Source organism: Plodia interpunctella, chromosome Z (assembly GCF_027563975.2).
Source record: "Plodia interpunctella isolate USDA-ARS_2022_Savannah chromosome Z, ilPloInte3.2, whole genome shotgun sequence".
Taxonomy (NCBI): domain Eukaryota; kingdom Metazoa; phylum Arthropoda; class Insecta; order Lepidoptera; family Pyralidae; genus Plodia; species Plodia interpunctella.
Genome location: NC_071324.2, coordinates 2,979,319 through 3,002,184, shown reverse-complemented (window position 1 = coordinate 3,002,184; position 22,866 = coordinate 2,979,319). Strand labels below are relative to the sequence as shown.

The window sequence follows — 22,866 nt, the reverse complement described above, 5'->3', positions numbered from 1 at the left end:
TTATTAGAAAACCGTTTTCTGTTCACAGACTGGAACATGATTGTCATTTAAACTTGTTTACATAGGTAATAAATCTGAATCTAAATGTCAAAATTAGAATATAATGGTTTTATTATGAGCACACACACAAATATACACTTACATAAAGAAGATTATGATACCAATTGTAAGCGCAACACAATAACGGCTCAGTGTTATGTCGGCTACACATTATCGCGAAACAATTCACCGAAATTTATCATCATTCGACATTAATTGCTGGTTTTTTTATTGTGGTAAATTACCACGATTCTGATTGAACGATTCTGATACAAACAACGCAATGTTCATTCCTTCACGTCGCCATCCGAGTAAGGTGATAGTGTTTAGCCGGCATTACGCTGAGCAAAATGGCTTAAAAAATAAAGGTACTCACTTGGGTTGCATGACATCGGCTGCCAGGGACGTGTGTTGGAATTCGTCCTTGCTGTCGAGGAAGGGGTAGCCGTTGAGGGCGATGTGGGCGTCGTATATGCCCTGGCGGCCGAGCGCGTCGCCGACCCACTTGGACGCCATTGCTGCAGCCATCAGCGGCACTATGTACCGCACGCCGCCCGTCAACTCGAACATTATCACCACTAGCGACACTGTGGGACGATGATTTATTTTACTTCTCTCTCTCTCTATCTCCTACTCGCGTATCGAATTCAAATTCGAAATTCTTTGCTCAATTTAGTATGATGTCACTTATTGACTTAAGAAAAAAAAAACCTAAAACTAAATCACTGCCACTGTAGTAGACTGCCAAAGTGCAAGTGAAGAGGTGCAGCAAACTTAACCGCAATGTTTTCTCCAAGGACTTCGTTAACAAATGTAGGTCTTATATTTATATAGTCATAATTGAAATGTCACATTTTAAATGTCAAAAAAGCATATTTAATTAAGAGATTACACAACACATAATTTATCATTTCCTTAAAGAACGATATTTAAATTTATTTTAGTGCAGTGGCAAGAAATAAGTTCGGCTGGAAAAAAAGATATTTAACTGGCTGGAAAACAAAGACTTTTAATCATATTTCTTTCTCCAGCCAGTCCTGCAAAATAAAATTAAAAAAGAAACAAAAGAATCGAACCAGTCATGCGAGTGACGCCGCCGAGAACGGCTGCGGCTCCGACCATCGCGTACAGTCCGGGCGTGATGCAGTCGTCGCCGGTCGAACATTCGCCTGAGAAGAACCAGTTGTTCGGGTCCGCTGCCAGTCGCTCCACGCCTGGAAGAAATATAACTTCAATGGCTGTTGCACTAACTTCGCATTTTAAAAATTAACACTTTAATTTGTTAAAATTTTGCGTTGCCTGTTTTTGTTATTAGAAAAATTTATGCTTCGCGAATTGATAACAATCAATGTGTATATTATTGTGTATGATACGGTACCTAAGGTAGATACTATAAGCTAAATAACATGCGAATAATATTCAACTTCTTCACGTGTTCTTAAAAAGGGTGCCTGTATGGAGAGTTAAGTATTCGTTAAAAGTAAAACATCATATAAATCGACCTACCCAAAGTATTTCGTTACACCATTTCATTGTATCCAATTACAAATTTCAGACATTCTTCTGAAAAATATACAGTACATATACATAACATTATATGGTCTATACCAATGCCAACGATCCTGCCAGCGATGGCTCCCAACGCCAGACTGGGGATGAAGAGTCCGCAGGGCACCTTGATGCCAAACGTGAACACCGTGAGCACCAGCTTCACCACCAACGCCAGCACCAGCTGCCACATGGCCGAGTATACGCCCGACCCGGCCACCTTCCTCACCACGTTGTTCGCGTCCTTCAGACTGCGGCTGTAGTCGCTACGATAAACACAACTCATTTATTATTATTATTATATAGATAGTATGAAACACTCGTAATGCCGGAGTCACTCTATCCACGAACAGTTCACCAAACTTTGGCGGATTCGGTGTACTTGCAAAGTTTTTATTGCAATAAGTATATAACTCATACGCAACGTTCATGTATTCGCGTCGACGTCTGTCCGAGTTCGGCGATAGTGTGGAGCCCGTATAAGGATTGAATTTGTAACGCGGGACCGATGGACATACACAGAAACGGACACACCCAGCACCGCAGACAAATATATGTGATCACAGGTCTTCCAGATAGCGGACAGACGTGGTGACCTGACCACTACGTCAGGGAGGTCCTCAATATTTCTATTTAATATCTATTAACTGAGAAATTGGCACGAACTATGAATGCCAGAAGAGTTTGTGGAAGAAGACATTAAGGCCTTTACCCAGCAGCAGACACTACTAAAGGATAACAAAAAATAATAATAAACCGGCAAGAAATCGCATTTGAACGTGTACAGCAATGACACTTACCACAGAGGGTCAGTATTGGAGATGCCACACTGGTTGAACAGCAGGTAGATGAGCTGGCTGGTGTTCATGCGCGTGTACGGGTTGGGGTAAGCGATGATGGCCGTCACTAGGGTGACCACAAGCACCTCGGTCACCGGGTACTGGCCCAGTTTGGAGTACTTGCGGTACCGGCACCAGAAGATGTTCGCCTTTATAAAGATCGTCGCTATGCAACCCTATATGAATAAAAATATATTATTAAAGGCTCATGCACACTGAACTCGTATCCAGCACAATTATATAATCGTGCAGTAAAATTGCTACACGTGACTTCGGTATGTACATTACAATATTAGCGGTGAAATCTTTGACAGGAAAAAGTATTACATTTAAAACTATATATTCTTGTCTTCCATGTGTATGAAACATATTAATTATGTTTTAATAGAAAATAATATTACTTCCATGTTTATAAATTACAAGCTTTTGTCTTCGTCCGTTAGATTCTCACGGGAGCAGTTATTTGTCCGGGATGAATGGTGCCCTATGTCCTCCTCCGTACTTTAAAATATATGTATGCAAAATTTCAAGAAGATTGGTTGAGAGAGCGTGAAGAATTAACAAACATACTTTCACATTTATAATATTAGTTAGGATCTTCAATAAATGCTGCAGTTTTTATTTCCAAATAGTTTTGAGTTAGAATTTTCCCATACAAAAATGCCATACCCCGATAATTCCAAGTCCGATAAAGGGAATCAGCTCGAAGAAGATCCAGGGCTTGTTGTACTCCACGAAGAAGAGAACCGAATGTTCATTCCCGAACGGGTTGATCGAGCGCAGGATGAACGCTGCTATCAGCGCGCAGAAGAATGATCGCCATAACGTTTTGAGTGGAAAGTAGTATGATACCTGCAAGGATTACATATAAAGAGGGCGTTTTATTTATGTATATAATATATTATGTTGGGTGCAATACATATTTTTGGTCTTTTACATTTCTTTTTCGTCTAAAAATGTTGTTAGCCACGAGTGACATAAATATAACTAACATTATAAATAAATGCATAAAAAAGCGTTTTACATCTCTTCCATAGGGAGATGATGCTTTGATGATAGTATTTAGTATGTGTATTAAATGCCATTAGCGAAAATAACCGTACCAATTTACAATTTCAAAAGTAAATATTTAGAAAAGAATAACAAAGGGAGAAAAGATTTGTAATTTTTCCTTTTCAAAGATACACGTGTAAATCAAATACGAAGCGTTCCTCAATTATTTATTGAATTACCTCCTCTAAACTGAAGAGCACTCCACCAATGGGGGCGCCGAAGGCCACGGAGACTCCGGCCGCCGCGGCCGCGGACAGAATCTCGCGTTTCTTCGCTTCGTTGCGACCGTACTTCGGAAACAGGTACGATAGGATGTTCCCTGTTCATTATAGTACATCATTTTAGGAGTGTCATTTTCGGATATTGCAATTTTTCGAAATTTCTGCAGACTGTTTTTCAATATACCTGCGTTTTAGTAAACTGTCATTTTATGATTCGTTCTCAGTCAGAGGGATTTTAAGTCACGTGCAGATCGAATGCGTGCCATCACGTGCACAGGAAAATTGTATGGAAATTAAACACACGTGCACATGGACGTATATACGATTGCGTTACAAGTCCATACAACTGTAGTAAAAGTGCTGGAGAGGAATTAGGTGTGCACGGGCCTTTAGGCTTGCATCTTACTGATATTATAAATATGAGATGTATGTATCGATGATTGTTACTCGCAATCACGCAAACTCTACCAGAAGGATTTTTATGACATTCTATTCACGGTAGACAGTAAGCTAGAATAACATATAGAATATTTTTATCTCGGTATCCCTATGGAAGCGAATCCCCGATGTGCAAATAGTATTGGAAATGTTTGTAAAAGTATTAATTGCGTACAGGGATATGAATATTTACATGACATGACCAAATTTCCTATCTATTAGGGAAAATCACAACAGAAAAGTGAACCTTAGGCTCAGGCGATTGTCTAAGGAAGCGAAGGAAGAGCCTTGAGAGCGATACAAAAAGATAATGAATCTGATTCAATCCTTAGAGTGATAAATGTCATAAAACTCACTTATTTTTGCAATTAGAGATTTCGGAATATTATTTATTAGTAATTGTAAATGTCAGGTATAATAAGGCTAAAATCACATGATTCGTGACTACCTAGGCTTTTATCTAGTTCTCAACGAGATTTATTGAGAATTTAATGAGGATTGTTTAATGTCACGCTCATCACTTTGTCACACACACACACATCGCTTGTCACAGCAATTTCCTTGTAGAAAATTTCATTACTAAAAATTTATAAGCAATCAATGTTTGCTTTCTATCTTTTTGCAAATCGTAATTTTGGTTATATTATGCACGGATGGCCGCATAAATGAACTCTCCATCTAACTGAGAAACGAAATGCTAATTGCAAATGTAAATTTCGGCTAAAAATAAAATCATATTTTTATTTGTTTAGTAATGAAGATTTATATTTGTAGTTACAAAAATGTGAGCTTCTTCCTATTTTTGTGGAAAAAAGAAAATTACATACAAACATAAACCTTGACATAATTAAAACACACCACTTTTGGGCAGTCAAATAAATAGACATAAAGCCATACCTAGACAGCTGGCGATGTGCACCATAGGGCCCTCCTTCCCGAGCGAGAGGCCAGATGAGACGGACAATATGAGGCCAACGACCTTGATGATTAGCGTCCACTTGCCCAGGTACCCTCGGATGATGAAGCCGCTCAAGATTGTCTTGATCTCAGGGATACCTGAGTGAAAAATTGTAAATTAAGTGCGGACGCGTAAGAAGGTTAATCGTTAACACGTGTACACACAGTTTATATCCAGCAAAGGGTTAAGTTACGCTCAATAAGAAAATAAGTGGAACGCGGTGAGGACAATTGTTCATGGGGTTCGGGTCGAACCGGAACCGAACTCACGACTTTTCAATTAAACATAGTATAGTACAATACCATAGTAGTCAGATGCAAGATCTCGCTTCCAAAAATAAATTAAAATTAAAAACAGATTTATGTCAAATTTGTATGCTTTATTGCTGTTTCACACATTTCTGAACTGTATATATTAATATGTATTTGGGTCTGTACGCACCGGAGCCGCACGCGTACGGCGCGAACATGCGCACGAGCGAGGCGGAGAGCGCGGCGAACATCAGCGCCCACGCGATGTAGAACAAGTAGCTGATGACGTATGCGCCGGCGCCCTCGCGCGACTCACCAAACACTTGGGGCCATGTTTTCCACTAAAACAATGTTTTCTTCAGTCTTATCTCAATTAGTTTTTACAAAACTTTTTGTCACAATCAACCAAATCATTTTTTCACCTGAACATACATATTAACATACATCAAATTTTTGATGTATAAATAGAAACGCAATGTATTAAAGCCAGTATTCATAAAAATAAAAGAATAATCATTATCACTTGATAAGAAACTTGCACCACACTTGTTATAAAAGTGCAGTCTTCTCAAAATATCCAAACATTGTATTTACAGTTGTATAAATATAAAACTTTCTGTCTCACATCTGTATTTACACAGTAATATATAATACTAAAGAATAGGCTTTTAAACTAATATGTTCACCTGTGAGCAGTTTCCATGATCGAAAGTTGTGTCATTACTGGACCAGCAACACTGCTCCCTGTTGAACCAAAATGCCTGAGGACATATGCCGAACTTTAGGTCCGTCATCCACGAAGCTCCGATGTCAATGACCCCGGCGACCACGCCGGTACACACTCCGACCAGCAACACGCACACCCATCCTGACCATGCGTCGTGTGCACCCTAAAATAAGACCAAATCATAGATTTTGCAGGTCTACATTTAGGTCCGGTGCGGTTTGTACCGCACCACTCCCAACCAGCAAGATTAGTTAATTGAAAAGAGAGCATTAAAATGTCAACAACACATACTTTACATTGACAAAAATATTATGGACTGCTCGATGAACAAAATAACAACTTTTAGGCATAATTTTAACTTCAGTATGATAAGAAAATAGTTTCAGGACTGTTAATATTGCCAATATCAAATGTAAACAAAGGCAGTTGCTGTACGTGCCTTCAATTCAAGATTATTGTTAATAAAAATACAATAAAAGAAATCCTAAAATAGTAGTTCCGTATTTTCGTGAAAATCTATTATATACCATGTCAATCTCAACCTTGACGTTGGCAAAATCATCATTTTAACGAACGATGGAGCCATGACACTTAAAAAATGTCACTAAGCAAGGCTCCCGAAGGTCGTCGAGGTAGAACAAGAACAGGATGGCGGTTTCAGCGTGGTTGGGACATATAATACAGGCTTTAAAAACCATTATCTTATGCAAATACTTGTATTCAACTGTAATTTAATTACTATAACTTAAACTTTACCACACGCAGGAAGGGCCCAGACAAGAGGCCTAACTGTGGAATTTAGTCCTTGAGGGAAGTAAGAACTTAAAACTTCAAAAACCTGAAACAGAAAATTGCCTACCTTGATTAGGTCCCATATTGAGTCTTGGCGCTTCTTGACGATGTACCTGTGCCGCATGCGGTCTCTGGCAATGTCTCGCTGCCAGTCGATTGTGTGGAAGTCATCATACTGACCGATTCCCGGGATGTCATCATCTCCTATGCATAGTTTTAAATCACATCAAATAATTCTATTAACAACTTCGCGTCCAGCTGTTATATGTAGAAACTATAAATTAGAATAACAAAGAAAAACAAAAAAAAAAATCCTGCAGCAATGCATTTTGTAATGCATTTTCAGAGAAATAGGGGTTATATTTACTTCTTTTTATGACATAAACCTACATATAAGAAATGAATGAAAACATTTCATGTACTAAAACTCTACATTTGCAACCACTTTTTTCACAAAATCTTACATTGTTAATTTATTTTTTTATAATTTTACAGGAGTAAATCTTTCGATACAGTGAAGAGGTATTACTTCGGTCACGCGAACGAAGTCGCGGTCTTCAACCACAATAAAATTCACATTGTAACTATTTACCGCAACATTTAAAAACCTTTCCAAGAGTGTTATAGTCATCCCAGTCTATCCTATAAATTATGTTCACATATCTAAAATGGTCACAACATTTAGAAAGATTATTGCCTATTCTCATATTTTTTTAAATAGTTGTGTAATTTAAGAAGTTACTTATTTAGATTTATTCCTGTAAAAAAAATTGTAAAGCTATTTTACAAAAAAAATGTAAAGCTTCAAACGGGATCTGGCCTTAGCCTTAGATTTCGAAAAATATTTTTTCATAAATATTGTTTATTCATATATTCAGATAATTATTATCCCATAAAATAAAATCAGTTAGGCCATAAATGCTATCTAATATTTAAGTTATGGTTTCTGTCCTAAATTAATAAAGTTTTATTATTAATTTAGAATAAAGAACTTCACAATAATGATAACAATTGAACTCACCCCTTTTATTCGAATTTATTAACAATCTTTGTGTTTTCATTTCGCATAGTTAGACCTAACACTAACCAGAAAGATGAGCTTATTAAAATATTTATACAGAAATAACCAAGCTGTAAATAAATGACTTGTGAATTGCTAAATAGAAAGTGACTAATGATAAAAACATAGTAAGGAAAATATCATTGCCACTTTGCCAGGTACAGTCACTATCGACTGTACCTGACAAAGTGGCACATCACCCTATCCATATTCACAGTAAATCCGCCTTTATTAACACCGAATAGATATCCATACAGGGTAACTTGACATTCATGTTTGTAGTTGAATTAACAATGATTTAAATCAGGAAGTAAATGGGAATAATCAAATATTTGATTACTTACCTTGCATCCCGGAGAATATAATCGCGTCCCCTGCAACAATATTTCGCATTTTTATCACTTATTTTCCCAACAAAACATTTGTTGACGAAGTCAGAGAATACTCGATTGTAGTAATATGCAATTTTATATATAACTAATGATTAAGTTTTTAATAATAAATAAAAGAAAACAAAGGAATAAATAACATTCTTGATGTAGAGATCTAAAAAAGGATAAATTTTGACGCAACATAAGATGGAAAGTGGAAACGTCAAAGCGCAAACGTCAAAAACAAGTAGAGTGTGTTGCCAATCGACAAATAAATTATGCTAGTTGGAAAAACGTTGCAAGTAGCGATGAGCTGCGACTGTGTGAAGTAAGACTTTATTTTCCACCAAGTAAGAAAAGATATTTCATAAAAAGTAAACGGGAAATGTCGATATCTATTTATAAAAATTAAGTGTTGATTTTATATTTCCATTTAAAAAAACATCTTGATGTGTGTGTGTTGTTCAAATGTCAAAAACGGCCTGCGCCATAGGTATTGGGTTCGAGGTGACGTCATTCCGTTAGTAATCCTATACCTACTGAACGAGTAAATTAATATGTGCGTGAGAAAGTCGTATGAAATTACTAACAGAGTGACGTCACGTCTGGCGTTTCAAATTTTAAAAAACCTGGGGTCCGATAAAAACCAAAGTCCCAAAACACAATAACACCATTTGGAACCTCATTAGTATTTTACATATTGAATTTGCTCAAGTAATGCTCAGAATAGGACACCTGACACCTGTCACCTGACAGACAGACACTGAATTTTCCGTATGAAATTTCCCACCATTACCCGTCGAAATTGGAAAGGCCTATTACCTAACTGGCAACAAAAACCGCTAGTCGGATATCTATTGAACGCGAATTTTGTTTTGTATTCGACGTGTCTAACTTTATGTATGAAATCACGTGATTCGCAATTCACCGTTCTGGTAAATTGAGCAAATCCTAAGAACATTTAGTAAGCTACCTTACGATTATTGATTTAAGGTTTAAAATAGGTTTGTGCCTAATATTTACACGGCTAATTAAACTTGTATCTTTCTAGGCGCCATAAAGATTTTAGTTTGTTCTCTCTCTTAACTTTTATACTTAAGTAGGTAAGTATTAAAACTTATGTTTTAAATACTTAGTTAACATCACTACAACACAGTATAAAAAATATCACTATGTTGTTTACGAAACTATGTTGTTACTATGTTGTTTACGAAATTCATTAAAATCTTTATCAAAAAATACTAAAATAGGTATCAAGACTTTGTAGACTTTTTTTTTTTGAATGACTAATAAATTGTCAACAAGACTCAACGGCCCACAATAAACTTTGTATCAAGATACTAATGTTACAAAGACATTTTTTTTTATTCTTTGTAACGAGTAAACTCTAAAACTACTGGACCGTCTTAAACGAAATTTGGTACAGCGACAGACTGTGACTTTCACGAGTTATTCTATTTTATAATTTACTTAATTTAAAAAAGTAATATTATTGAAAGTATTACTTAGATTGCGCCCCGTGCAGTTTTTTTTCTTTTTGTTGATTTATGCGTGTAGTGAAAATGTTCGGTGACATGAAAGGAAATAAACACAAATTTACAAATAAAGTGGTAATTTCGATATTTTTAAGAAGTTGTGCAATTTATTTAGAATTTTTTCTCGTACATTAAGACACAGTGTAAATTCGCAGCGAATTTGCAACTTAATTTTATCATGACGCATGACGCATGGCGGCTTATCCATGAAAATGTGTTTGATTATGACGATTTAACGCGTAAAATCAAATTAAAGAATGAAAATTAAATATAATCGCATGACGCAGGTCACCGTTCATAACAGTGGAATCTTGGATTGCTAAAGAAAATTCGCTATTATATTTACTATCTAATCTTTACACATTATAAAAAGGACCCCCTATCGCGTGTTTGTTTGTCAGTCTGTATTGAACGTGATGAACTCAAAAATCTGTGTATAAGGTGTATAATGTATTATGGTTTTACACAAGCGAAGCCGGGAAATTGTTATTATAGTCACATGTCTGGACTTAAGAAAATGCCTATGATGCCATCTACATTAAAAGAAGTTGGGTGAAAAAAAATCGACATCATTGCACGAATATTGTGCACAAATGTGCAAAATTCTCGACATCGATATTTTGTCACAAGTCACAACCGATGCTAACAACATTATATCGGTACGTACACTTCACTCACTATATCATAAGGATATAGAAATGAGAGTTAAATAAAAGAAACACAATTTACCTACATGGCTGACCAAGGGTTCCGTATCGTCATCGAAGGGTTGCATGAGTGATTCCATAATATTAAACCTATCGTACACAAACAAGCAATGACATTGAATATCAGAAATATACTAAATTATCAACAGAGCTATATCTAATCAGCTGTGTACCACGTATTCATATTCGTATTAGGATCACGACATAATTGAATTAGGTCGATATACGGGAGCAGCTAAGCCACGTTTACATGAGCATAGTAAACGGAGAGTAAACGAAAGTACTAACTTTTTTCTGTATTTATACTAATGTAAAAATATTGATGGAATAACAATAATAAAACGAGTTTAGAAGCTTCTACTACTATACAGGATGATTTCTTATACATTGGCATTATTTTATCTACATGCCTAGTCCACGGTACTGAACAACTTTTCGTATATGGAAGCGAAAAGTGAAAAGTTGTTCAGTACCATGGACGGAGCATGTAGATAAAAAAGTTCCCTCAGATATTATCCCTATTAAAAGTAAACACACGTGGTAATAGTTTGCCTGGAGATTTTGGGATTAATAATAGTTACGTCCAACTAATTAGTCCAGGTACCGTTTTTTAGTTGCTGCGTGGTTACTATTGCTATAATTTATCCCCAATATTCATTAAAAAGTTAAAGAATACTATGTTTTGTCTCGTTCTTTCAAAGCCGGGTGAATTTCACAAGCGTTTGAACGCGGCGTGTAGCGTTCCATTCGTATCGGTCATTTTTTTAAATAAAGAATCATCTTTCTTTTATTAAACATTTATAAAATTTACGTTGTACCAGTACTTTACTTATTTATAAAATAGGATAATTAAAATGATTACTGTGTATGGTACAATTTAATAAACACTAATGATAACCCGTGGCGGAGTTCAAAACGCTCGTGATATTTCACCCAGCCAAATCAATGACAAAATATACTTAAGCTTAAAGTGAGCTTCAACCTTTTTATGAATAACGGTACATTTATAACTATTATTTTCTACTATAATTGTTATCAAAGCCCCCATGCGTATTAAGTAATTCCAAAAATATCATTCGCGAACGCGATAAATACGTCTGATTTACAAAAAAAGGTTTAAACCCGGATCGTACAGTTTCTGTCTGACACAAACAAATCTAGTGTGATCTACCCTTAGACAGAGAAAACTATAGACTCCGTCATATCTTTCATTTCGCTCATATAATAAAAAGAAAATACATGAGAAGAAAAGAGACAGAGCGCTAATATCTTTTGTCTCAACGTTTGCCTAATTTTCCGCTTTGTAGGTAGGAGTTGAGCCGGGAAGTTGTATGGTAACGTTCTGTCTCATTTTATGGTTAAGCTAGCTCGTTGTCTTTAGGTTTCATTGTCTTGGGTTCTTGGATTTACCTGCCCGGTAAAGCACTACACACTGCTTGTAACTGTTTTAATGTGAGCTACTTTTGACACTTGGCAAAATGACGTTTAGCCGGTTTTGTAAGCATGTAAACTAGGCTTTAGGTTCGATACCAAGCATGAAATGAGATGAACGAACTTCAATTTACTCAAAGTTAGCGAAACTAATTCTATTTTCAAGCAAACCCAGACGTAAGGACATGGCTGTGCTGTGTGTTTAGGTACACGCATACTGTTATATGACAATTTGGGTATAGGGCTTACCGGCTGAAGAACTGAAGTACTGAGCGATGTACGCTTAAACAGAAAAATAAAATGACGTCACATAAATTTAAGTTTAATAATACCTATGTGACCTGATCATTAGACCATGTTGTAGTGCAGTAGTAGAAGAAGATCAAGGGTCTAAAGCCTACTGGATCATTTACCAAATATTTCATTTAATTCATCGTGTGAGAAGAAAGGGACGAGTGATTTAGACGCGACGGAATCTCGTCTTGCCAAAAATATTTATGTGGTATCACACGAAAGCGCCCGCCAAGCATCTGTTTAGAAACGGGAAGCTACAGTGAACTACACGTCTCCAATCTGCTTGCCTAACTAGCCCTACTCTTTAGAGTATACAAAAAAGAAGATATATTTAAGCAATGGTTTCTCCAAATAACGTTATGATTATCCAATTTATAATATTAGTAGGATAGTGTATAAAATAAAGAAACAAAAGCTTTTCTTTTTTTTTACGTGCAAAAAAGTATATACTTACAGTTAGCACTGGCAGCCGAGTTGCGACCGCTGTGTTCGTACAACTGGAAGGTGCCGTGGTTAGTGGGGGTCGTGTCAGCCGCCTGCTGGAGCCCCGGCGTGATGTCTACCATGTCATCCTCGCTCGGGGAGTGGAGCCCGCGACCGTTGTTCGACGACGTACCCTGACAAACAAAAACAATATAATCCATACTGATTAAATGAGATATAAATGAGAATGTCTGTCTTTATGTCCGTCTTGTCTGCCACGCTTTGTTCGACGACGTAACCAAAAATATTTATCCTCATCTATACAATTATTATAAAGAGGTAAGCGTGAAATTGTATGTTTGAGGCGGGTAATCTCCGAAACTACCAAACAGATTTCAAAAATTCTCTCACCAGTAGGTATGGTACATTACTTATCTAAGATTGTTATAGGCTATAATTTATCTCAAAATTCCCACGGGAGCGAAGCCCCGGGCAATATCTAGTAATAACTATATTATAAAACAATGCCCTCTGCCGCGTCTGTCTTTCTGTCTGTTCGCGATATACTAAAAATCTACTGCACAGATTTTCACCAACAGCTAGTGTTGTTATATATATTGGTGAAAATCCGTGCGCAGTAGATTGATCCCTGAGGGAGGTTTAGGTGTGGAATTTATCATGCTTTTACCCGAACTAATATTATACTTAATCAACTAGGATAAGTATGTTTCTCTGTCACGACAACGTGTTCGACAACGTAAAAAACGAAAGTCTGTCTTTCTCTACGTCATGCTTTAACGGCTAAATCGTTAAGCTGGTAATCTACTATCTAGTGCTTTATTGCTAACACTGGTGTCAGATTGTGTTGTAGTCGTCTAATGGCATATTTGACATGACTTTTTCTATTAATTTGACGACCTCGGTGGCGCAGTGGTAAAGTTCTTGCCACTGGACCGAGAGGTCCCGGGTTCGATCCCCGGTCGGGTCATAATGGAAAATGATCTTTTTCTGATTGGCCCGGGTCTTGGATGTTTATCTATATATGTATTTGTTATAAAATATATAGTATCGTTGAGTTAGTATCCCATAACACAAGTCTCGAACTTACTTTGGGGCTGGCTCAATCTGTGTGATTTGTCCTAATATAATTATTTATTTATTATTTATTTATTAATTTCATTTGGTCGCATACACACCAATGAACTTTTTAGGATTATGATGGTTCGTCGCTTCGCTCCTAAAATGGTATTAAAAATTAATATTAAGATGACGGTGGGTCTAGTTGCTCTACTAGTGATTTGTGTAGGCTCGTAGCTTCGCTCCGCGCACGATTCTGTTACTCACAACCACTAAAATTTAAAGTTGTATTGGGAGTTAGTGGACATTACGAGGGTCTAAGCTCAGGCTGCCCTCGTACTATGGACCACCGACATTTTTTTCATCGCAGATTCATCAATTCATATAATAAAACAAGTTAATTGCCAACTAAGGTCACTGTCCAAAGATTGACTACACCTTTTTTGGGTGCCAACAAAAAAATGGAAGACATTGCCATTGCTCGAAATGGAAGGGATCAAGAACACAAAACCGGACGGAAAGAAAAAAAAACCTATTTTATCACCCTGTTTTGTAATGTAAGAAAATCGAGGATGGTTGTTAAACTGGACAAATGTGCACTACTGCACATGCATTATAGAATAGGTAGGTATAAAGTTTGACTCATTACTCAAAACCTCAAATTATATCACCTTCATTGTTCTTACAAATTGCTATAAGTATTTGTTTGATAAGAAATCTTCAAGCGGTAATTAAGATATGCAAAGTATATTAATCCCAACTAATATTATAAATGCGAAAGTAAGTTTGTCTGTTACCTCTGAGAAGGACATAGGGTACCTTTCAACCCGGAAAAAACTATCGTTCCCGAGGCATTTGCGAAAAACCAGTAATCTATTATAGATGGCGCCAAATATAAAAAAACACTAGATGGCGCTGTGTGTATTTTAAGGTGGCGCTAAATGCCAATAAAAAAAACTGCAATAAAAACACTAGATGGCGATGTGTGTACTAAATGCGCTATGGATATTTTAATTCAACTATTTTAATACGAGGAAAATCTGTTCCCGAGGGAATTTAAGCGGGCGAAGCGGCGTGTAAACGGCTAGTTGGACTATATAGTTTTTAGATGGACAAAAATATGCCTAATTTTTGAAAATCGAATGAAACTGTGGTTTCTAAAACGAAACATTTCATATTATAGTATGTAGTAGCCACCACAAAAAATTCTATACAAGATAAGGCCCAGACTCAGATCGACACTTATCTTGTAGTGTATGTGTAACCTATAGATAACGTTACGCGCTATTTGATTGGCAGGTAAGATGTTCACCTACCTCTTGCCTGTCAGATATTTGATTATAGAAGTACGGTCGGCTGAATTGTTCAGTTATACTTTTGAACCTTATCCTCTAGGAATAAAGTTAAAATATAATAATAGCAGCCGACGCTACATTCGATCTTCTAAGAACCCGGCACCGTTGCGACGACGTGCCGCTTTTCTGTTGCTTTGTTTTGACTGTTTTCTATTATAGGTCATTGACGTACGTTGAAATTACATTTCTGCGTTGTCCGTCAACGACGGTGCCATAAAATCGGACTGTCACATAAGTTTTAGCAAATTTATACACAGTGTAATAAGGGAGGCGAGTGAAATCGCAACCAGATCTTTAAAATAATTATAGTTAATTTTTTCGCTCGGAACATGCAACTATACGCATACGCGGGTTCTTTGGTGCAAAGTCTCTTCTCACTTGCAAGGACTCAATATGGTATGTAGCCTTAGGGTCGTCGACAATTCGTACAGCTCGTTTCTCTCTCTTTCATCTGAGCGTTTTCCCGGTTTCTTCCTCAGCCGTTGAGCATCGGAGCCCAGGTTCTGCTTTCCTACATTTTCATATCCACTTCGTACGGTCGTCAGCATCTCCAGTTGTCAGACCATTGGCACGCATATCATCACTTCTTGGGTTGTAAGGCTAGGCGTGAGCGGCATAACCAGACATTTGTTCCCTACGTAATTTTCATTCCAACCCAGCCAGGATTGTCTCAGCGACAGTCCAGTTTTGAGCTTTATGGTTCTCAACGCACTCTGGTTACAGAGTGAACCACTTGCAAAAATCCGTGAGCAAGAGTAAATTCATACAGCACATCTCCGCGCTAGCCAGTTTACCAGGAACCAAGTTTGTGATAAGCGTCAAAATCCGCAAGAATCACTAATGGCGCGGAGGGATATTGGTCCAGTGGTTTGTTAGTTGATGACTGAAGATGCTCGAAGAAACGGATTGCGTCCGTCACTACCAAAATGAGGCCTGTATATTCTGTACGCGGAGATTTTTAGCGGACATTTTCTTCAGGCCTGGGACGGCCTGAAGAAAATGTCCATGACAATGTCCAAACAGGGTGGGGGACATTAATAGTCCCCCACCCACCTGCGCATGAGCCGTAATTTAAGAAAAACTACTGAACGGATCAGTAGATTAGTGACCAAAAATGTACGTTTTCTGTGAGATACGAGGGCTGCTATGTATCCGGAACTGGCCAATAATTCTAGAATATTTAAAAAGTAATTACAACATTTGAAAATAGAACTCTTCGGCTAGAGAATAAATATTTTTCATGTCCCTGTCATTTGTTTTTTTCAATTGGCGCCAATTTTGAAAATAGCTTGTCTTCATTGCCATGGATTTAACTCGTGAACATTTTCGCGCGATGATTTATTATGATTTTCGGCGTGGATTAACTCAAAAACAGTGCATCGAACAACTGATTTTAACTTTTGGAGATGAAGCACCATCGAAAACCACTGTGTATTATTGGTTTAAGGAATTTCAACGTGGACGGTCTATGCTCACGGATGAAATTAAGGAGGGTCGTCCTAAATCGGTAGTGGTACAACAAAATATTGATGCTGTGCGACAATTAGTAATGCAAGATCGTCATGTTACATACCGCGAGATAGAGGCGTCTCTGGGCATTAGTATGACGAGTATACACGCGATATTACACGAACATTTAATTGTTAAAAAAATTTGTTCGCGTTGGATTCCGCACAACTTGAGCGTAGATCAAAAACAGGCTCGTGTCGACTGGTGTAAGAAAATGATAAAAAAATACAACCGTGGCACGTCAAAAGCTGTTTATAATATCTACACAGGTGACGAAACCTGGATCTATGCTTATGACCCTGAAACTAAACAGCAGTCAACGGTGTGGGTCTTTCAAGATGAACCGAATCCAACAAAAGTTGTTCGTGCGAGAAGCACTTTAAAGCAAATGGTCGCTTGTTTTTTTGGTATCAACGGACATGTAGCTACAGTGCCACTAGAGAATAGTAGGACGGTTAATTCTGAATGGTACACCACCATTTGTTTGCCAGAAGTCTTTGAAAAAATACGAAAGAACAACCCACAACGCAGAATCATACTTCATCACGACAATGCTAGCTGCCACAAGTCGGCTGAAACAAATAATTTTTTGGAGGGTCAAAAGATTGAATTGACGGGTCATCCGCCGTACAGCCCCGACCTGGCACCCAATGATTTTTATTTATTTCCAAACATTAAAAATAAATTACGTGGTCAACGTTTTTCGAGCCGCGAAGAGGCCGTTGATGCGTTCAAAACACACGTTTTGGACATACCTCAATCAGAATGGAAAAAGTTCTTTGAAAATTGGTTTCATCGTATGCAGAAGTGCATAGATCATCGCGGAGAATACTTCGAGAAACAATAAAACCATATGTAATAATATATGTTTGTTTAATTTTGTTATTCCGGATACATAAATAGCAGCCCTCGTGTATATGTATATTTTCTTTTCACCTACCTAATAACAGTAATATCAAGAGGGGACGGAACTTCAGATGTCGCGTACCAAAACCTTAGTAATAAATAAATGCTCAGTAGTAATATTATTAAAGTATATGTTGAACAAAACCAGTTGCGAATCAAAACTTAATATTCCACGGTCCGTTCAGCTTGAATGCACGACACTAACTGCAGGTGTGTAACTATGACCAACTAAAAATATATCTATATTATTTTGTAGTTTTGTTTGAATGAAAAAGTGATTGAATAATTCATGACACGATTGCTTCTACGACTATTTATATAGTCTATTTTTTGTCGAGGACCTAGATATCTGATTATTTATTGTATTATACAAGCAGGCTTTCAGTTTTCATAAGGAAATAAGGTAAAAAAAGACAATAAGCATTCTCATTCCCACAACGACCACTACGAATAAAAAAAAAAAAATTACGCTACCATACCTGGTGGTACATTATTTATTAATTTCAACTATGTATTCCACATTTTATTGGCTAACTCACATTAACAACGATAACACAACAAAAAATACGTACAATTTGTGACAATTGTTCGCAAGTTCTATTAATCGTATGATTTCATTTCGGAAAATTCACAATGCAAGTAGGTATATAGTTATCGCATAAAACGCGATTTCAGTGCGTGGGATTGTCACGTTCGGTAGCGCACTGAGCGAAACACACTTTGAACCGGAGGCGTGCGCCACCGAAATCAATAAAATCCAGAAGCACTAGCGAATACACTTATATCAATATATCTGAAATAGACAACCCTCCCTCGAACCTAGGCAGAAAACAAAGATGCAATCGAAGCACCGGCGCATCATGCGACTAAGTGAGGAAGGCGGCTACAGGTTGTAAGGGATAACGAGCGAGGGGCGTTCTATATTCGGTCACGTAGTGCGCAGTCGCGTTGGACGGCAGGTCACGATAGATGCGACGGGTATCAGGACAATGGGACAATGCAACTGCAATATAGTGGAGTCTAGAAAATAATTTATGATCAAGTGAATCTTTACAATTGAGCTGGCCTTGTTCCTCAATATTTTAAATCTCCAACGGCCTTAGGATCTTGTAATAAACTGACATATATGAATATGATGAATGGAATTATAATTATATACTTTTTAGACCGGTAGATCCGGGCACTGGATACAAAAGGGGCGCCTCTATGCATTTGCATACGTTTCTTGCGCCCCGTTATCACTCAAGACAGAACTGACTGACGAGATCTGGACTATTTCTATTCTTTCTATAATACCATCGGTTAAAAAGATAAATTATTTACCTAAACCTTATTCAGGATTCACACACTATTTATAAGTGAAACCCGAATTGAAATCCGTGCAGTAGTTTTTAAGTTTATCGCGAACTGACAGACAAACGCAGAAAATAACTTAGTTTTATAATATACCAGAGGTCCGTCCCAGCTACGCTCGGGCAAACCAATACACCAATACACCTAAAACTTCCTCAGGAATCACATTATCTATAGATGAAAACCGTATGAAAATCCGTCCGTTTTTGAGTTTATCGCGAACTGACTGTTAGACGCGGTAAATAACTTTGTTTTATAATATGTAGTGATATAGCGGAATAGGACGCTAGTTAAATCTATAATTATTTATGGTGAAAACATTATTGTAGCGGTACAATCCGCGGCGTTCAGCCGGTTTTCAATACGGCCGAAATATTATAGCACGTATATTATTAGCACCCAGCGCTTTGAATGACGATGTCACAACGACATTCAATCAATAAAGTTCGAAACTGTTTGCCGACAGTGTATGCCGGGATAACATAGCGGCTCCGTCCGCATATTTCGACTAATATACGTTCGCCGGATTTTTCAGCTGAAATATAGATACATCACATTGAAGACAGCGTTTGTCAAAGCAGTTTATAACGTGGCGCTAGGAAATAGCTGCTGGATTTAAAATTTTAAGGGAAATTTTATACAAAGCCCTTCGTGTCACTACAGGGATGTGCAAAATATGTTGCACTTCGCTGATCTTTGTTTCAATATCCTCCATCAAGGGGGCCTTGCATAAAGCCGACAATGAAATGGACTGATGATGAGCTTTGAATTTTCAGTTTTATTAATTTTGCATGCGTAACCTATCCGAAATAACAATTGTAAATAGCTGATCGTATCGCGCATGCGTGCTGATACGCCGCCGCTGCTTTAAAAACGAAAATTACACAAGTCTAAATATAGCTGATGATCCTGTAAGTATATATGTTATATTGGTGTTATGTTGTGATCTATACAAAAGAGAAACGAGCGAAACGAGAGCGCGTCCCGAACTTTACAAGGTAAAATAGAGTCTCAGTGGTGCAAGGCTACAGAAGAACACACTCGAACCAGCTGGTGGTGATATTCAAGAGTGGCACCGCCAACTGATTCCAGTGTGACTTGAAACCTCGCACGCCTAGACGAACACATCCAATTTCCATACAGTCAAGAACGATCGATTGTACATGTACTACCACCGAGGGCTCAGCCGAACTCGGTCGAGGCCCAGACGCAGCACGCTCATAATAGCTCAACTAAAGATGTATGTAAACATTCAATGAAAACACATAGACAAAACTTTGATGTTTCTTTACACACTCTGTGGAGAACTTCTAACAAACAAAGTGGCAGAACCGTGCATGAACCCGTGTGGGGTTTCTTGTGTTGTGTATTGTGTCCATATTTTCAATCAGGCATGGAAAACAAAAATCTTTGTTGACACAAATATGTACTAAACAATATTTTTGTGTAAATGATGTTGAATGTCTTTGTTGATTGGGTAGGGAAAACACAAACTGTGGACCCCACTTAAGATACCTATATATAAATAATCCCTGATGCCAACCAGAGCGCTTACGAAGAAATTGTAAATTCTGCCTTTCCTTTTAGTGTCTAAGTATAATATATAAGTAGCATAATTATAAAGTTGCCGCTGTTCTGAGATGTAGCTTTACATGGTAGCATTTTAAATTCCAAAAGTTATGTTTGGATTATTATTACTTATAAAAAATAAAGCCTTTTATTTCAGAGTTTATAGTTCAAGTACAAACCTAACAATCTGGCACTTTTTGAAAGTTTGTTGAAATGCCTTGACTTCACAAAGTGCACAGAGTGTAAAAATGCTTGTTCCCCAGTCTATTATACATTATACTCAAAAATGCTTGTTCCCCAGTCTATTATACACTAGTACTAAGGCATACCTAAGTGCTCAGACTATTTTTGACCATCATATCCACTATCTTAAAAAAATAATTAGAAAAGCTATGGGCGAAGTTTCTATACTAGACAAAATGGGCACTAGGTCTTCACAATTTGCTGATTCTGGGCTTCACAGCATTAGGTACACCCTTGAATGAAACAAGGAACATGAGAATATGAGTCAGATGATCTAGGTTTTTATATCTAAATATTACCTTTTTATAGACAGATTGATAGGTGCTTCCCATTTTTGGCACGGAAGACTTCAGTGGAAACCTTTCCATCACACTGTTCCTGAGGGGGAAAATATTATTTATGATATTTGCTGTATTGTTCAAAACAAACAATCTAAAAATAATATAAATAAAATAGTTTAAACTGCAATTTTTTTTAAGTTTTTCTTCTCATACTTGCTGTGGAGTAGAGATTTGGCCTCAGCCCCGGGGGGTCAAGATATCATAGGCTAACAAAAAAGTATAAGAGTTGGTATACAAACTAAAAAAGGAGTAAGGTATTTTAAGGTCTGGTCGACTTACTCTTATCATAGAGTAGGTACTAATATCCAAATATACCATACCCTTAGCAAATACAATAAGTGTATTGTCAAATATACTATCCACCTATCACCTTTTTCTGATACCTCAAAGAAATATTAGGTTTACATACACGTAAATGTTACGATTATAAAGAAATGTAAACTACGATTATAAAGAAATGTAAACAATATAACGCCCCCTTTATGTGTATTATGAAAAAGTAATTTACAGCAGGTACAGCTATGTAACCTATGTAAATAAAGGTTACATACAATTTTCTAAAATCTGCGTCTAACATATACATACGTTCATCCTATACTTCTTCATGTATGTATATTATTGAATGATTACTTCTCCAGCCGTAAATAGATAGAAAATTACTAACAATTTTACGTAGTTAGGTACTTACAATTAGGTGAATTGTGTCCGTCCTATCACCAGTTACACATCTTTTATAAAATTTTACACATACTATGGGGATAATGTTATTATAGTTTTCAAAAAAATTATTAAAAACCAATTTGTTAAAATTTGTAGGACACGACTCTGACGAAGGAAATCAAACAAGTTCCTTTCCTTCATTTCATAAAAAAAAAACAAAGTCAAAAAATGTGTTCGGATTTGTAAATAATCAGTAAGTAGTGTAGTACCTACATATTATTCGCTATCGCAAGGTAGAATTCCAATATTGGAATTATAGACCTCGTCGTAATCATAATGTATTGGTTTCGCTCATATGTAAGAGAAATGTGCATGGATTTAATAAGTACTTCGTTGTACGGAGTACCTGGAAATGAATGTGTAAGACACACAGGACAGACTTTCTTTGACCCTCATCGTGTGTCCGGTTTTTTAATGTCCAATCTGCTCTGCCACTTTGTATGAGATGGGGCGGAAAATTGGAACGTTCATTATCTCATTTGACTTTGAATTTACAAATTTAAAAGTTGAAGAATGGGCGGTTCGAAAAATCTTATTCTAAAATCAGAAGACATTATGATTAAATCAGGCATATTTCCTGATTTAAAAAGTACTTTCGTTGTGCGCATGGAATTAGTAGGTACTCAGTACAGAAGTACGTATTAAACGTCAAGTTGGTAACCGTCAAGGAATTTCCTCGTCAAGGGTCGATCTTTGATACACCATGTATGCATATATCACATATGTATTATATTATAATCAAGCACTAAAATACAATAAAATACAATCATAAAAATACACTTTCACATTCAAAATTTTCAAGTCAGTCAGTTGAATATTTAAATTGAAGCTTTTAAATTGAATTGCAAGGTTCCACCCGAACATGAGAATTAAAATAAATGATCATTTTATTATAGTCCAATATTCACGACTTTGATTTTTTCAAAATATGAGAATATTATGCCAATCCATAATAATACATTTAAATTATATAATCATTATTAATATGTTCTGTGTACTGATGGTTGTACATAGAACTTCTTTGAATAACTTCTAATCCACGGAAAAATAAACACATGTGGAAATATCCGTGAATACAACACTATTTTGCTTTCAAGTGTTGCCAG

The 22,866-nt window shown here is 36.8% G+C and overlaps 1 protein-coding gene across 4 annotated transcripts in view; it reads right to left on the bottom strand.

The window, feature by feature from the left end:
• Positions 1-21,899, bottom strand: part of ClC-c (Chloride channel-c) — a 28,820-nt gene extending 6,921 nt beyond the window's left edge. Inside the window, exons 1-15 of one of the 4 annotated variants that reach the window (XM_053767870.2) lie at positions 21,729-21,899; positions 20,999-21,077; positions 12,719-12,881; positions 12,220-12,252; positions 8,271-8,300; positions 6,934-7,070; positions 6,034-6,237; positions 5,538-5,688; positions 5,036-5,194; positions 3,659-3,798; positions 3,096-3,278; positions 2,388-2,602; positions 1,648-1,853; positions 1,116-1,253; positions 416-626 (exon numbers count right to left, since the gene is read on the bottom strand). In XM_053767870.2, the coding sequence (XP_053623845.1) occupies positions 416-626; positions 1,116-1,253; positions 1,648-1,853; positions 2,388-2,602; positions 3,096-3,278; positions 3,659-3,798; positions 5,036-5,194; positions 5,538-5,688; positions 6,034-6,237; positions 6,934-7,070; positions 8,271-8,300; positions 12,220-12,252; positions 12,719-12,881; positions 20,999-21,067 (2,039 nt within the window). In that variant the 5' untranslated portion in view covers positions 21,068-21,077; positions 21,729-21,899. Of the gene's footprint in view, positions 1-415; positions 627-1,115; positions 1,254-1,647; positions 1,854-2,387; positions 2,603-3,095; positions 3,279-3,658; positions 3,799-5,035; positions 5,195-5,537; positions 5,689-6,033; positions 6,238-6,933; positions 7,071-8,270; positions 8,301-12,219; positions 12,253-12,718; positions 12,882-18,013; positions 18,041-18,106; positions 18,342-20,998; positions 21,078-21,728 lie in introns of those variants that run through there. The other 3 variants (XM_053767871.2, XM_053767873.1, XM_053767872.1) reach the window with 3 other exon arrangements.
• Between the last annotated feature and the right edge of the window lie 967 nt (positions 21,900-22,866).